This window comes from Haemaphysalis longicornis, unplaced genomic scaffold, assembly GCF_048455015.1.
Source record: "Haemaphysalis longicornis isolate Haplotype H1 unplaced genomic scaffold, Haemaphysalis longicornis Haplotype H1 scaffold_7, whole genome shotgun sequence".
NCBI lineage: Eukaryota > Metazoa > Arthropoda > Arachnida > Ixodida > Ixodidae > Haemaphysalis > Haemaphysalis longicornis.
This window is the reverse complement of record NW_027526422.1, coordinates 25998837-26014543: the sequence shown is the minus strand read 5'-3', so window position 1 is coordinate 26014543 and position 15707 is coordinate 25998837. Positions and strand designations below refer to the sequence as shown.

The 15707-nt window shown below is 45.0% G+C and overlaps 1 protein-coding gene across 1 annotated transcript; it reads left to right on the top strand.

Annotated features, from left to right (window-relative positions):
• Positions 1–925: 925 nt before the first annotated feature.
• Positions 926–14969, top strand: LOC144144872 (NECAP-like protein CG9132). Its single transcript, XM_077676361.1, has 7 exons — positions 926–1083; positions 4017–4117; positions 9425–9529; positions 10872–10953; positions 11649–11760; positions 11864–12291; positions 14272–14969. Exons 1-7 carry the CDS (start codon positions 998–1000, stop codon positions 14336–14338), a joined length of 981 nt encoding a protein of 326 aa, XP_077532487.1. The 5' UTR covers positions 926–997; the 3' UTR covers positions 14339–14969.
• The last annotated feature ends 738 nt before the right edge of the window (positions 14970–15707 follow it).

Sequence of the window (15707 nt, the reverse complement as noted above, 5' to 3'; positions counted from 1 at the left end):
CCACGAGCGTTCGCAGTGTATTCTTGTGTTTTCGTCTTGTTTTTCATTAAGCGCTTTTGATGTCATTCATGCATCACCAACAGGCCCAAAACTAGACCCTGTCGGCGTATGATTTCATTCTCCCCGAAGGGACTACATATTTACTAGGTGTGCGGTCACGAAGGGGCAACCAGAGTGCATTGCACTGTTTCTATATTATCGTGGGGCTTATGTCAGATTTTTAATATGGGGTGGCTGCTTTTCGCCACTTTTCATGGTTCGCTAGCTGTCGTTGATAACGTCAATATTTATACCTCGTGGCCAAACAATAAATATTCACTTGTGAGTCAGCACCTCTTGTTTACTCGTCCGATTGCGCTGTTTTCCAGTTATCAAATGCGGGCACCAACAAGCTTGCCTTCAAGTTCAAAAAAGAAATGCTGTAACCATACCGGTAACCGGCCAAAAATGGACACCATGGAAGCCTTACTTAGGCGTACTAATAAATTCATCCGGGAGATCGGTGAAGATTAACTTTGTTATCAAGCGGTGATTTCACAGCCAGCGTTTGTTTAATCATCTGATGAAGTGTTTGTGCACCTATAAATAGCCCTAGGCACATTATATATGTAGTTTGTTGTTGTGCGAATTTGCTTTTTTTTGTTACTTTCTACTCGCCGCATGAGTGGTAGTCGTCTACGAACGAATTCTTTTCTTTTTTTTTTTTTCATGAATCAATAGATCAATGAAGTATTTATTGAAAACGAATGACTATCTCGCAACACTGAACAGTTCACCATCTGCAGTCTCGTCCGTCGTGCCGTCCATTCCCGTGTATTTATTTGCTGGCATTTGTCGCAAGGCGTGCTCTCTCGAAGTCACTCAAATTTCCCGCATCTGTAAAGAAGAAAAAACGTCAAAACAAAATTAACCTTATGGAGCTGGTTTAGTTTACTGAGCCGAGCCAAGACAAGCTGCGCCGATCTTCTCGCCAGGAGTCACTGCCATCGTTGACAGTATGGAAGACTACGAGAGCATTTTACTCGTTAAAAACGAAATATTCGTCTACAAAATTCCTCCGAGGACAACGAATAGAGGCTATAGGTGAGTCCCACATCCAGAGCGCTCGGGTAAAATGCTGCAAAAGGTTTTGCGGGCACTGAGCGCGTTTTACATGCCAGCAGCGACGAGCTCGTGGGGGTGCTGTCTTTTTCTCTTGCGTGTGCAGATGTTTTGCGTTTGCGGTTCTGATCACATCGCCAGGAATCATTCTTCTTTCTTTGAAGTTCTTACGCAGCTCACAAGACTGTCGAGGTTTTAAATGAATCAACCCTGCATGGGTGCGAAATGCCGCTGGCAGCCGACGCAGCAGACTGCCGCCTACATTACGTCGGATCTGCTTGTATGTCGTTCGCGCACTCTTTTACAGCGGAGAAATCCTTGAGCACGTATTTCCTTGTCCCGGCTAATGTTGTTTGTCGGTTGCTCGTTTGTTTCTTTTGGCAGCGTACTTGTTTCGCCTCGCTCATAATCGCGCCGCAGTTAAAACGGTTCGCGAACAAAAGCCCGACACAGCCCAGTAGCATGCGGACATTCGCGATCCGCCCACCGGACGCTTGTGCTACTCAGTTGCCGCAGTGGTACCACCCTCCGGCGTTATTGCCGAGGCCGCGCCGTTGTTATATGTTTATGCTCGCTGTATTGCTCAATGGAAGACTACATTTGTAGTGTTCCGGGAGTTCCGATGCTCCGTACTTCGCTCAGCGTTCGTTATCGTCGGTGAAAGTGGAGGAGGGGACAGCACAGAAGCAGCAGGGCGCTCGTATTCTGATTTAAACCATGTGAAGGTTAACCTGTTTTGTGAAGGAACCGTACAAAACGCATCCCTTATAACTTAAAAAGCCGAATTACAACGTAGCTTCGCTAAAGAATAACCTACTTAAATAGTCTACTTATTTGATTCGTTCACCCGCAGTACGGGGTGGCAGTTAATTGACCGTTTTTAATTGAGAACAAAAAGGTCCAAGTTGTGTTCACAGATCGGCTGTCTTGTCTACGCTTTTATCGTCCGCGCTTGGGCTAGAACACAAAGCGGACATTGCTGCCGGGACCGTCATCCGCTGGAAAAGGAAGTGTTTTTCTTTTTCTTTTTTCGCGCGGTCGTTGTGCTTTTGCGTTGCCCTCGAAATGGACGCAAACGTAAAATTGTAAAAATGGTACCAACTGTTATGCTTGTTTGCCCAGTTCCACCTGTTGCATATGCAAGAAAAATGTGTACCCTGCCTCCCAACATTGCCCACGGGTCACAATTACCTGAGCTAATCATTTGCAAGAAGCCTAGGATGTGCCTGCTGTCCATCAACCACGTTTTCACGTGTTGTTCGTTGTTATCAGACGTACACAATTTACTTGGCCTGGGAGAAAAAAAGATGAGAGCACCCATTTAAAATAGATGCAGCTCCTAGTACAGCTGAAAACATTCAATTTAATCTACAGTGATGTTTGAAGAAAGTTGGCATAGGTAGATTACACTGCCACGAAAACAAATATACCACGTACTGTAGTAGCTGTTTCCTAATAACTAATAAAATGGCAGAATGAGGGAGGCAAGTATCGCAGCCAGCACACTTCTCTGCCCTAAAATTTGTGACCCCAAAATGTGAATGGTGAAATGGGACTGGCAGAGCTTGTTTAAGCGTTTTTATATATATTTAAGTGACACGTAAGTGAAATCTAATTATTTCACTTACGTCTTTTTTTTTTTTTATCTGACAACTTTTACCAAACATGTGTTTGCTAAAAGAACTTTCAGCTGCGAAATACTGAATAAGGTGCCTCACTCCCACAAGTGGCTAGCCACGTTGTAGTTTTTATTTTGGTCCAATGTTTTGCCTTTGTACACAAGTGCGGTCAAGTGATTTGTGTAAATGAATGAGATAGTGTACTCTTGTAGTGCCATTGCACTCGTTGAATTCTTTGATCGTGGGAACGAACTACAGACAGCACATAGCTGGCACAAAAAAAAAAAAATTCTGAAGATTCCATTTTTTTTCACGTGCGTGGTATTGCTAGTAGAAAAAGCAGTCACGAATCTTTGTTCTGTTTTTAACATTGGTGGGACTTCATTTCTGCAACTATGGCAACAGCATGCACATAGTATGACAAAAAATGTAAAAGTCAGATTAATAGCACAAATGACTGCGGCAAACTACAGACAGCACATAGCTGGCACAAAAAAAAAAAATTCTGAAGATTCCATTTTTTTTCACGTGCGTGGTATTGCTAGTAGAAAAAGCAGTCACGAATCTTTGTTCTGTTTTTAACATTGGTGGGACTTCATTTCTGCAACTATGGCAACAGCATGCACATAGTATGACAAAAAATGTAAAAGTCAGATTAATAGCACAAATGACTGCGGCACTAAGCTGATAGTCAGCTTTTCTGTTGATTGATTGATTGTGGGGTTTAACGCGCCGACGCAACGCAGGCGATGAGGCGCGCCGTAGTGGAGGGCTCCGGATTAATTTTGACCACCTGGGGATCTTTAACGTGCGCCGAAATCTCGAACACACGGGCGTTTTTGCTTTTCCCCTCCATCAGAAAAGCGGCCGCCGCGGCAGCTTTTCTGTTGACCAGTTCAGGTATCTCCAACGTGCCCTTCTAGGTGGCAGGCATTGTGCAGGTCCCTGTTGGCGTATTAGCCAATGGCCTATAGTTTGCTTGGTGGTCTGCCAGCTCCATAAAAGACGGCGCGCTTTGTGGCACGCTCATTTGCATTCCAAAAAAGTTGTATGAGAATGGGAGGCAGAAATGCCGTTTGTTTCTAACCAAACATATCACCATTCGTCGTCAAGAAAACGCTGGAAGAGATATGAAAGGTGTCATCTTTCAGTTTAAAACAAAAATGTTACACCGCCAGTAGTGCCCCTCCAAGTTTGTTGGGGACATGCCAAATGGTTGCAACCCTGAGCGCTCGTATCGCTGATGGTGGAAGTACCAGATGTTGGTGCTTAGGAGTTGCATCTCCTTGTATGCAGAGCCGCTGACTGGAAGCTCGATGCCCCTGAATGGAAGGGGCGAATGAGGCTGGTCACGAAGGGCAAAGAATGCATAATGAAGCTGGAGGACAAGGTGTCAGGTGGGCACTTTTTTGAGCACTCGCTCTGTATTTCGCTGTGAAACATTTGATTGACTGCTGTTCGACCAGCTGGGATAAGTTGCCTTTTGCTAACAGGGATGAGAATATGCTTAAAATAAAAGCATCTGGGGCTTGGGGAGGGGCAGGGGAACATTTCCTTTATATTGTTTTTAAGGCTGTGTTTCTGCAGTATTTTTTATTTTTATTTTTTACATATTGCAGACCATTGAAGGTTCATGCAGGGGGAGGGGGGGTATTTACATAGTAATCAAAGCAAGGAATACAATGCGAACATGAACAGTGAAACAAAACAACAGACATCACTGGTAATGATACATGGGCTCTGTAAGGGAATTCCATTTAGCTATTGTGGGAGGGAAGAGAGAGTTTAAATGTATCAATTCCGAAATAAGGTGTGAGGGAATGAGAGTGGTGATGACGCGTTTGTCGAGTCATTAAATGGAATAGATGTGGTGTGATGTCAATGTTTAATTGGTTGTTAACAAGTTGCACGAGAAAATCCAGGCAGAATTTTTTCCTGCATAGTTGAAGGGTTGGAATATTGCTGGCTTGCATAAGGTCAGAGGTGAATCGAACAAAAAAAAATGAGTAAATAAATCTGACGGTTTTCTTTTGAATCCTTTCGGGTATTTTAATGTTGGAATCAGTGAATGGATCCCATACAGTGCAGGCATATTCAAGTTTAGGGTGAATAAGGGAGAGATAACCAAGTAATTTTACGCATTCAATGAAGCTGTTGTAAAGTATTTGTTTAAAGGGGCACTAAAGTGCAGAAAAAAGTTGACTTCTATCGGTTGATGACAGTGTCCTGAATGCAAAGGTAGCGCTCACGGTACACTTGCGGTACACTGAACTTGCAATTTGTGACGTCGCCAAGCATAAATTGTGAAAAGGGAATGGTGCAGCTTGTCTAGGCTTTTTTTTTTTTTTTAAGAAACGTTGAGGCAGGTACAAGAAAATTTGAAGTGAATGTATGCAAGCTATTGTGTTTAAAATATCATCATCAGGTTCCGTTACCACAACTGGTGGTAAAGTTGGCTTGTTTGAATGCAGGGTTTTTGCATAGCCAAACAAGTGCAGTCAGAAATGGCGAGTGAGCATGGGAGCTACTACTTCTTTCGAATGTCTGTGTCTGTATGCAGAAGCCAATGGCAAAACTCTGAGGTTACTGGTTCAGTCAGCAAAACTACCTTTCTGGCTGTGTGAGTTCCTACGCTGGGGAATCGTGCAAGTAGTCTCTACACCTTCTGTTAGGCTGTGTTAGAGGAAAATGAAACAGAAACAAGAGAGGAGTACCAGCTGAATTATTTATTTCCAATTTGACCATGCATCATTTGCCACCAAACAGCTACCGAAACACGTTTGAAACGTGATCTTTCTGTTGAAACAAGAAGCAAGTCAGCCATTTGTGCCCTTTTTCATTCAATTAGTTATGGAGATAATTAGAGATAATCAGTCATTTTTGGAGGAACAATGGACAAAACAGTGTTAGTCATAAAACTGTAATCTCTATATTTTCTAATAATATGATCCCTGTGAGTGCTATAAAATATTTGGTTTTGATGCACCGCTTGGAACTAATTTTACAGCTCATGGCAACAGTGACAAGGAACCATTTCAAATGCCCGTTTCAAACACCAAAGTTTAATGAGCTGTAGAATTAGTTCCAAGCGGTGCTTAAAAAACGATTTCTTATTGCACTTACCAGGGTATATGATATATGATAAAGGATATATGAAGACAAAATGCAAGTTTGGTTCATTCAAAAGACTGCTTTGACTTGGCATCATTAGTGGCGGTTTTTTAAGCAAACTTCAATTAAATATGATAAAGGATATATGAAGACAAAATGCAAGTTTGGTTCATTCAAAAGACTGCTTTGACTTGGCATCATTAGTGGCGGTTTTTTAAGCAAACTTCAATTAAAGAAAACATATGAAGCAGTGGTGACTCCCCAGCCACACTCTGGCGATTTCTCTGACACCACAGGATCTTGTTTGTGCAGTTTGGTGGTGGCTTTTGGTGGTGGCTTAGTTTGGCAGTCGCCAAACTAAGCCACCACCAAAAGACATGACTGGGTGATTGTAGTGGGACGTCTAGTAATTCCATTTGGTGATATCACTTGAATGCTTATGTGTAGTTAACGCACTGATAAGTATGTCTTTAGTGTTGGTCCGTATGATGTCACTGGTCTATATAATGTCACTCACCTGAGCATGAAATGTTCAATTTTTTTTTAAATATATCTTGCTTTGTTTGTTGTTAAAAAAATGTCTTTTTTGTCTGGAGTAAAGCTGAGTGAGTTACCAGAGGCTAATTCTCTTAAAAATTGAAGAAAAGTTTTAGTTTTTCTATGTGATCATTTTAGTAATGCATTTGTGGTTTGGATAAAAGCATAAGAGCAATGCAGTGCAGGGATAATGTGAAAGCTTGTAACGTTTGCTGGTGGCTAGTTGGGTTCAACCATCTGAGCACTCACATTTGCCCTTTTTTTTTTTTTTTTCCTAAACTTTATGCCTATGCTGCATAGCTTTAAAGGGACAAAAACGGCAAACATTGCTTCAACAAGAAAAGTTTACAAGTTTACTTGAGCTCGGATTTGTTCAGTGGAAAGTGCCAATTTTTCTTAGAAATAAACAGTGTGGAGGGAATAAGCAGTTCAGCCCTAGAAAGCTCTTTGTGCAAATCTGGACATAATGAAGGGTGGTACAAGCGAGCCACAGGAGCTGAAATTGTTTCAAGTGAAGAGACAGGCTGGACTGGCCTTTCCAGGTAGTTATCTGACGGTTTGACAAAAAAAACAAGTGCTACCCGTGGTTATGAACATAAAGCTTTTAAAGATCAACGATCCCTTATTCATAGAAAATTTAAATGGTGCTGTTGGTTTCCTGAATGCTGTGGTAAACATTTTGTGAGGAGAATTCTTGTATAGATGCAGTAAATATTGCTGCATGATGAACTGCTAGCATTGGTAGAACAACATGGCCTAATATATTTCCAAAATACAGCCAGTGTGAGTGCACTCTCTCTGAGTTCCAGGAACACATAATTGGGCTGAAATATGCACCAACAAATTCAAGATGTGTTTATTAACTAGTTTATGCATTTATTTGTCGGTGACCTCCTTGGGCAGTGACACAAGATTTTTCACTAGTAGACGGGAATGCAAACATTTTGTGTATTCCTCGACACACAAACAGCTTTCTGGTTGTGTGCATGGTACATGCGACTGTTAGAATCAAGATTTGCAAAACATTACCATGTTCCAGATGGTCGTTAACCAATTAGTTGTTATAGTGAAGACATTCCCGTTTCTTGGTAGACTTTGCGTTTATATTTAGCATATCAAACACATGCTAAAAATACGGATCTTACAATAGAAAACCAGTTCTAACTTACTATTAAAGACATTCTAATCTCTGCAAAGGGTGGCCTAAATACAACCTTGCCTTGGTAACGCCATCAAACATGTAAATATCTTAGGACTAGGAGCTTTGGGTCGCAAATCACCTAATAGTAGTCCGCAAGCTAACTGCAAATGCTGATACCTCAGTGGCTGAAAATATTTCGACATGTAATGGATGCAAAGAGGTAGCATCCCAAGGAACTGAGCACGAGGTCGCGGGTTCAATTCCCGGCCGCGGCGGCCGCTTTTCTGATGGAGGCGAAAAGCAAAAACGCCCGTGTGTGCGAGATTTCGGCGCACGATAAAGATCCCCAGGTGGTCAAAATTAATCCGGAGCCCTCCACTACGGCGCGCCTCATCGCCTGCGTTGCGTCGGCGCGTTAAACCCTACAATCAATCAATCAATCAAATCAAGCATCCCAAGGAAAAGGGAAAGGTGCAACAGAATTGCAGTGATTTGTTACTTTCATTGCCTATCGTAAAAACGTTTGTGCTCTTATGTGCATTGAAAGTACAATCACTGAAAGGATTTAGGGGAGAGGCAAATTTGGTGGATTATCACTGTAAAATGCCTTTTGCATAAGCTTGAGGATATTGAAAGATTTGTGGGGGGGGGTAATAGTGCTGTACGAGAAATGTGAGAAACTTTAGGTAAATTAGTGAGAATGCAAATGGCACCAAAGAAACAATTTCAGTGGCAGCCAAAATTACATTTCTCTAGGGCAAGGCACTGCTGCCGAGCTGGATACTTGTAGATAGCTGCTAAGTTGTAAAGAGCTCCCTTTCTCCTTTGTTGTCAGGGGCAGCACTTGTTATCTAGTCCTTTTTGACATGCTTGCTGTTGTGCGGCAGCTTCTGACCTTGTGATAAAGATGAGATAACTTCGTGTCAAAGAGTGATTAGCAACACTTCACTTTCTTTTTGCTTGTGACAATAGGCCGGCTCCGATAGAACAAGGGAAACAATGCAGTGACGCACTGTGATGACGCATGCATTACAGCATTGAAGTGAAGCAGCACTGCAAGGCAGCATTCCTGTATTACCCACACCCCTACCTTACCTTACCCTCAAGATTTTTCAACTGGTGGGGTGTGTTATATGCGTGAAAATACGGTCTGCAAGACTTTGCGTGGTGGCATTACAACTTCGAAGTTGCAGTGTTGTGATTAGAAACAGGCAGGCGCAGCGAACTGCGGTGGGTCACGAAAAAAAAAAAGAAAAGAGGCAGGACCTGATTGGCCAGTTGCTCATGCAAGCCATTAAGCAGCAATTGCAGGCTTGGAGTGGCAAAGAGGGGTGGGCAACTGAGTACAGGAAGCCCACATTTGTGTGAACACAGTCTGTATCATCACTGGGGTGAACAAATCACTTACGTGCACCAAAAGCATAAATCTGGGTGATCGTTTTCTCTTGTTTTTTGCTTTTCCTTTCATATTTTTTTTTTAATTTCAGTTGATATTTTGGGTGCAGTGAGTGCCTTGTAGCAGGAATATGTTACTGCCCAAGGCGTTAAAAAACTTCACTTGGACTTCAGTGGTCGTGTTTGTTTGTCACTGTTCTCTCCTCGTTATATTACCTTTACACCAGTAATCGAGCCAAAAGTAGCTTGTTCCCTCCCATTGCCTCTTATGGGGTCAATCCACTATGTTCAAATCCAATGTGTAATTCAGTGCATCAAGCATCAGATTACATAGCCAAGTGATCCTTTCTTTTTTTTTTTTCTTGAGTTAAAAGAAACTCCTGAAACACGAGTGTGCATTATGAGAGCTGTGCTCACGACGTAGCTGCTAGCTGGTCGCCAGCAACTGATAGCGTCACTCTACGCTGTAGCTTTCAGGGGTGTCGGCAACCGTGTGACGCAGCTGCCACCTCAATTTCAGGTGAACTGTTTGCCAAGTGCCCCATCGACAAGTACCCAGGCATTGCAGTTGAAGCCGTGGTGGATTCAAGCCGCTACTTCGTCATCAGGCTGCAGGATGACTCTGGTATTTGCACGACATTGTAATTACGTTACGGAAGAGTTCCTTATTAAGTGCTATGCTAAATGACTCAGCCCTAAGGGGTGCACTCTAATCTGTACTTTGTCTCCACTGCTTACGTACTTAGAGTGGGATTAGTGTACGTTTAGTAAAGCATGTTGTTGGGCTAGTTGTTGTTGCATAGTTACAGGCAAAAAAACTGCGCAAATGGACGGTACGGATGAAGGGCAACAAGACAAGACAGGACAACAAGACTGCGCCTGTCTTGTTGTCCTTCTTCATCCGTCCCGTCCATTTGCGCAGTTTTTTCTTTCTGTAACTGATTAGTGTACGTCTTACGTCGGTCTTCTTCAGTACTTGAGCTATATCGGTGGTTGCGAGAAAACAAGCTTGGCTCATCAAGCATTCACTTGCAAAAAATAAATACTGCAGGTGCACAAGTTGCTTGGCGATCAAATATTGAATGTACATGAATACTTGGTCCTTGTTAGAAAGCAACACCAGCAACATGGAGATCGCAGAAGAACGTATTCGTTCTACAGTTCGTGCATCTTACTTTTTTTCTTTTCTTTTCGCTAGCTGCGCTGTAAAGAGCAGTTCCTACAAGGTATGCTAACTAAAAGAAAGAACTGGGCAGGTTCGAAGCTCTCATTTTCTTCTAGTGGAGCTGATGTGTAACTGACATCTGGCTCCTACGTGTTTTGGAGTAATAATTAAAACAACACATCAGTTGCAAATAAAATGTTGGGGACAGCGTAGCCTTGTGTGTAATACCATTTCTTCATCGGTTCTACAGGACAGCAGACTTGCAAGGATTGAGGCCCTCTGACAACATTGCTTCTTTCTTCCACTTAACGCCTTTCATGTTTGTGTTAATCTGCTAAGCATTTCTTATTTGGTGTATTACACTCATTTTTTTTTATTTTGCTTCAAATAAATGTTTGTTTAGTGACGCACACCTTGTCTTATTATGCTAAAGAAACAATATAATCAGAAACCAAAAATGAATGAGTAAGAAAGATAGCTTATGGTATTAAAAAAAAAATTTACAGTGGCTGTGTCGACATGAAAAGCACAGTGCTTTGCCATGCATTGTTTTTTGCAATATAATGGCTCACCTCACGTTCGCAAGTGTAATTTTATTTTAACAAGAAGCCAATATGCAATGCCGCACCACTTCACTTGCACAAGTTTGGACAGAAGGTTGCTTGCAATAAAAGGCTGCTGATTTAAGATTATTTTAAAGCAACTAAGGGCTTGAAAAGAACGAGCAATAGCTCCCCACTGTGAATTCACGCTGCCTATCTGTTTGTTGCCACTGACATTTGGATGCCATTCCTCTCTGCAGGCCGGGCAGCTTTCATTGGCATTGGGTTTGCCGACCGGGGCGATTCCTTCGATCTGAACGTTGCCCTGCAGGACCACTTCAAGTAGGTGATCTCGACCATCATGCACAAGTTCTCTGAGATTACTGACGGCTCAAGTGCAAAACTGTGTTGCCCAGAAAAAGTTACATGGCACAAAAGCATGAAAAGAAGTTTTGTTTACAGAGTTCTGATTTCACATAACATTGTGACATTGTAAGACAGCAATGAGCAAACTTGAAAAAAGGACGCAAATTGAAATTTTTGTTCACCGGAGTCAGGACATTTGAAATAGTGCTGAAATGCCCATGAGGGTGTCGCTACATGATGCAACACCACATTTCTTAGCCACTGCAAATGCCCTTGCAAGTGGATGTAGCACATGGCTACACAGTTCCCAACTTTTTGAAATCCTAGTGTGGGCAGTCTCCTTCTGAGTTCTCAAGTTTGCTACTAACGCTAAAGGGGAACTCGCATCTCTTTTCCCAGAGCTGTTCATTTTAGCCTTCTTCGTAAGCCTTTTGCAGTTATGTATGTGTGCTGCAAAGAAATCTTTATCAATATCAATGTCTGGCTAGGAGAAAACAGTGCAGGGTAGGGGTGTTCCCCTGGGGGGTTCGCCCGAAAATAAGGGCTTCAGGGTCCCTTTAAACACTGCCGTTTAGTCCCATTTTGCTCCACAAAACTAGGTACTTTTGTGTATGTGTTACCGAAAGCATGTCGCGACTAAGGTACGGCGGCAACCTTGCTCCTCGACCCAGGTGGCTCGAGAAGAGCGAGGAGCTGGAGAAGGGCGGCAGCGATCCCAGCCACCCGCAGCTGGACCTCAGCTTCAAGGAGGGCCAGACCATCAAGATCAACATGAACATTGGAGTAAGTGTTGGCCATGTGCCTGTTGGCTCTGGAGTACCCACAGTGCTCCAGAGAGTACAACAGGCTGACTGTACAGAGCCCCCTTCTCTCCTGTCTCCCGCAGAAGTCTGGTTCGAGCAAGAGCAAGCCGAGGTCTTCCAGCAGCAGTGGGGGAGGGCTGGGCCTGCTGCCGCCCCCTCCGGGAGGGGTGAAACTGCCCCCACCGGCCTCCTGCTCCTCGCAGCTGTCCAACAGTGGCCTGCGGCCGCCCCCTTCCAGCCCTGCCACATCGCAGGCGGCTGCCGAGGGCGCTGGCAACGGCCACTCCTCCGCCTCCTCAACACCCTCGCCTGCCCCCCAGCAGCCTGCTCCAGTGGGAGGAGGGGGAGTGGCCAACCTGCTGGACCTGAGCCCCCCGAAGGAGGTGCCGCCCCCCCTGTCGGGCGATGGCCTGGTGGGCAGCGCAGTGCCAGCGGCATCGGCAGCAGCCGCCGCCTCGGTCGACCCCTGGGGCGACTTTGCCAGTGCTCCGGTTGCTCCTGCTGCCACGGGGTGAGGGCGGCCACCCGCGTGGCTTGTCTTGACTTGTCGCCGTTTCTTCCCGTGCACTTTTGTTGTTTTGCTTGTAGACACTAGTGGCAGCTTTTAGTGGTGGCCTTGCATAAAGCTGTGGTGGTGCGCCTACTTTGTGTAAAACCAAAGCAACTCAAGTTTGTGTTGCTTACTCCAGGCATCTTTCTGCCATTTTTGGAGTTAAAGTGCGTAGACACGGGAACAAATTCTGGGGAGTCTTAATAGCATTGTGCGGCCATTGTGCGAGCAGCCACACACCGCCGGCTGGCCAGAACATTCCTGCGCGCAACGCATCGCCCTCGCCTCAGCCCTAGGAGAAGTGCACCCAGCGGAGCTCGGCCGGTTCTCCTGGCTGGCTGTAGGGAAAAGCGCAGGGCCAGCCTTACTTTCACTTCCTCTCCATGGCTGTTTGCGCAATCCGCTGGCAGGTGCAGCATCACCTGCGACAGAGCTATTTTATACATTTCTAACTAATTAAAGGGGCCCTAAATAGGCTTCTGAAGGTTGCCATTTCAATTGCGCAATCGCTAGAATACCCCTTCACGACAACGTATACCAAATATTACACCTCTGCATAAAGCAGGGGCCGCACAAGCACGCTACAAAGATCCTTTCTTTCTTTCCTTGCTCAGCTACCGCTTCCTCGCCGCCACACTGTTGCGCTCTGATGTGCGTCAGACTGCTTGTGACGCAGCCTGTGATGCACGAAGCACTGGACGGTACGGCTGCGCTATTGGTGGCCCCCATTAAATGCTGTAGCCAATCAGCATGCCCGGCTCTGGGAGAAACGCGGTTGCACGCGGCGCTCCTGCACCGGCGGCACGGCGTATTCGTCCTGCACCGGTGGCATGAACGAATGTCGATCCTCACCATCCGCTACACAAGCTTAGCTGAGTTTGTAGATATAGCGCGTCGTTTACAAGGTATGAATAACGCTGAAAAACACGGAGTGTCTCTGTGGGCAAAAACGCCCGCTACACGCGCGACCGCGGCAAGCATCCGCCTGCTTGGTTGACAAGGAGCCCACTATGCAGTGTATGCACGATACGGCATACACCGCAGCAGCTTAAACTTGTCACCACCCGCCCGAGCGGGACTATTGCTGAAAATCAGTTTATAAATGTGTGAAAGGGGGTGATAGTGCAGTGAAAGATTGCGTGGGAGATCGTCGTTGGCGCGGCCTCGCAAAGCGGTGTCTGGATAACTGCGGCAATGCTAAGCCTTTTCTCCTACCTCAGTGGGACCAGTTCACCGCGACAGCGCCGCATGCAGAAACGCTAGCGGGCCACTAAAGTCGTCGGTGGCAATCTTGAATTATTGTCGTGAGCGAACATGTTGTGTTTGGAAGCCCACTAGCTGGCCTTCAAACGCTCGGCGCGAGGAGCAGTTCAATGCAAGCCGACCACTGACCGGCCCTGCTGAGCGGCAGTGGATGTAGTAGGCGGAGCTTGGCCGTAGTCTGCTAAAAAAAGAAGCATGACGTACCACTGAGCGGAGCCAATGGCGGCCCGCATCTCTAACCAACCCTGTTTCTCTAGGTGGTCTTGCGCCTGGTCGGTGATGTCACTGCTTCCACAGTGCTTTGGAGGCGCGGTGAAAGAGTAAAGGCGCCAGGCCTTATTGCAGGTCCTTTTTAATGAACGATAACTCAGCTAATACTGCACGCTTTTAAATCATTTTTTGCGGCAGGACGTTCTTTGAATAGTACTCCAACGATTGCGCACGTAAAATCGTAACCGTTGGAACCCTGTTTAGGGCCCCCTTAACAACACATTTCACGGGGCTACCAGTCATGTCCCAGTTTGTTTGGTGTCACGTACTGTACGTTCAAAGTAAATTTGGCTGATGTGAAATTTGAGTGCAGTTGGCCTTTAAACTTGAAAGAAAGTGCTGAAGTTTTTCTTCCGTGAGCTGCCGAAGGTTCGCGTTCCTAACTGTCAATCTCTCATGCTCATGCAGGCAACCACCAGCAAGCAACACACTGTCACAGCAGCCTCCAAGCCAAGGCGCATGGATTCAGTTCTGAGTCATTCCAAGCTCTCCTGCATACCTCTAGAGAATACTGAAGATGTTACATTGCACATTCCATTTTTTTTCCCCTTCCTCTCTGTACTCCCCAACCCCCTCCTCCCCCAGTGTTCAGCTAAGGAAAGAACGGAAAAAAAAAAGAGCCCCATGAGCTCCATCTTCCTACAGGTGGCAGTGTTTTGTACATAAGTTATAAATATTTATAATATATATAAGTGTGGGTATGCTCGTGTGCTTAAGCTCGCACTTTTCCTTGAGGACTAGGTTTAGGAGTTATTTTCCTAGTTTTATTTTCGAAAGAAAATAAAATGTGATATTGCCTGGAAAGGTGGCTGTGAGATAGCTAGCTCTTTCCAGAACGATGTGCTTTTCCTTTTTGTGCTTTCTTTCTTTTCACGGAAGGTAAATGGAGTTTGTGCATGTTTCTGGCTCTTGTTCCCTGTCCCCGTCGCTTAGAGGGCGTGTCGTGTATTTAGGTAGGTGTGCTGCTTGTTAGAGGATGGAATTGATGCCTGTGCCTGGCTTAGGAAATGTTGAGGCTGTTGCTATGGGAGAAAGGCATGGTTGGTGCCCAGCCTCCATGCGTGTTTATGTGGAAAAAAAAAAAAAAGTAAATGTTTCCAAGCGAATGTCTGGTGTGTTCATTGCGTGCTTGTCGACAGTAAAGATCTTCGTATCAGTGTTAACCTTAAGACCTGTTTACTTTCATAATCCAAACAAATATTGGTACGTGACAGCCTGTCAGCTTTAATTAGCGTTATACTACAGTTATAACTATTATTGTTTTGCATGGGCTGTACAACATTAAGTCGCACCAAGGGGTGTGCATACCTGCTAACTCTTCGGAATTTTCCGTAAAATGTACGAATTTTGACCCACTTTCAGTCATACAAACCTTGCCTGAAATTTTAAAAAATTTTCGATAAAAGGAAAATCTGTTAAAACGACACTGTGGTACTATGCGCCGCGTGCACGAGAGGGCAATAGGTACTCTTGTTATCATAATGAACAGTCCTCTTGGCCTTGGCTACGCATCCATATCCAGAACTCGTTACCACATCGGCGAGCCTGTTTATAGCACGTTGTTCGCGGGCCACTTAGGACTTCCGTGTTCGCGTCACTCTTTGTATGGCTGTCGCGTCCAATGCAGTATGACCTGAGGTACGACCGTGGTAGTTGCTTTGCAGTGCAATGGCAAGCTCGAAGCCACCACAGTACTTACTACAATGTGTTTTTGAAATCGTACGCGTCAGAATTTGCTCCTCCTGCCCAGTGGAGTTGTTGCTCATTACGCTTCAAGAGTGGCGGTCCTCAGTTATGGTTGTGAAAACGTTAGTACGCTTTTCACAGAACGGTAATCCCTTTGA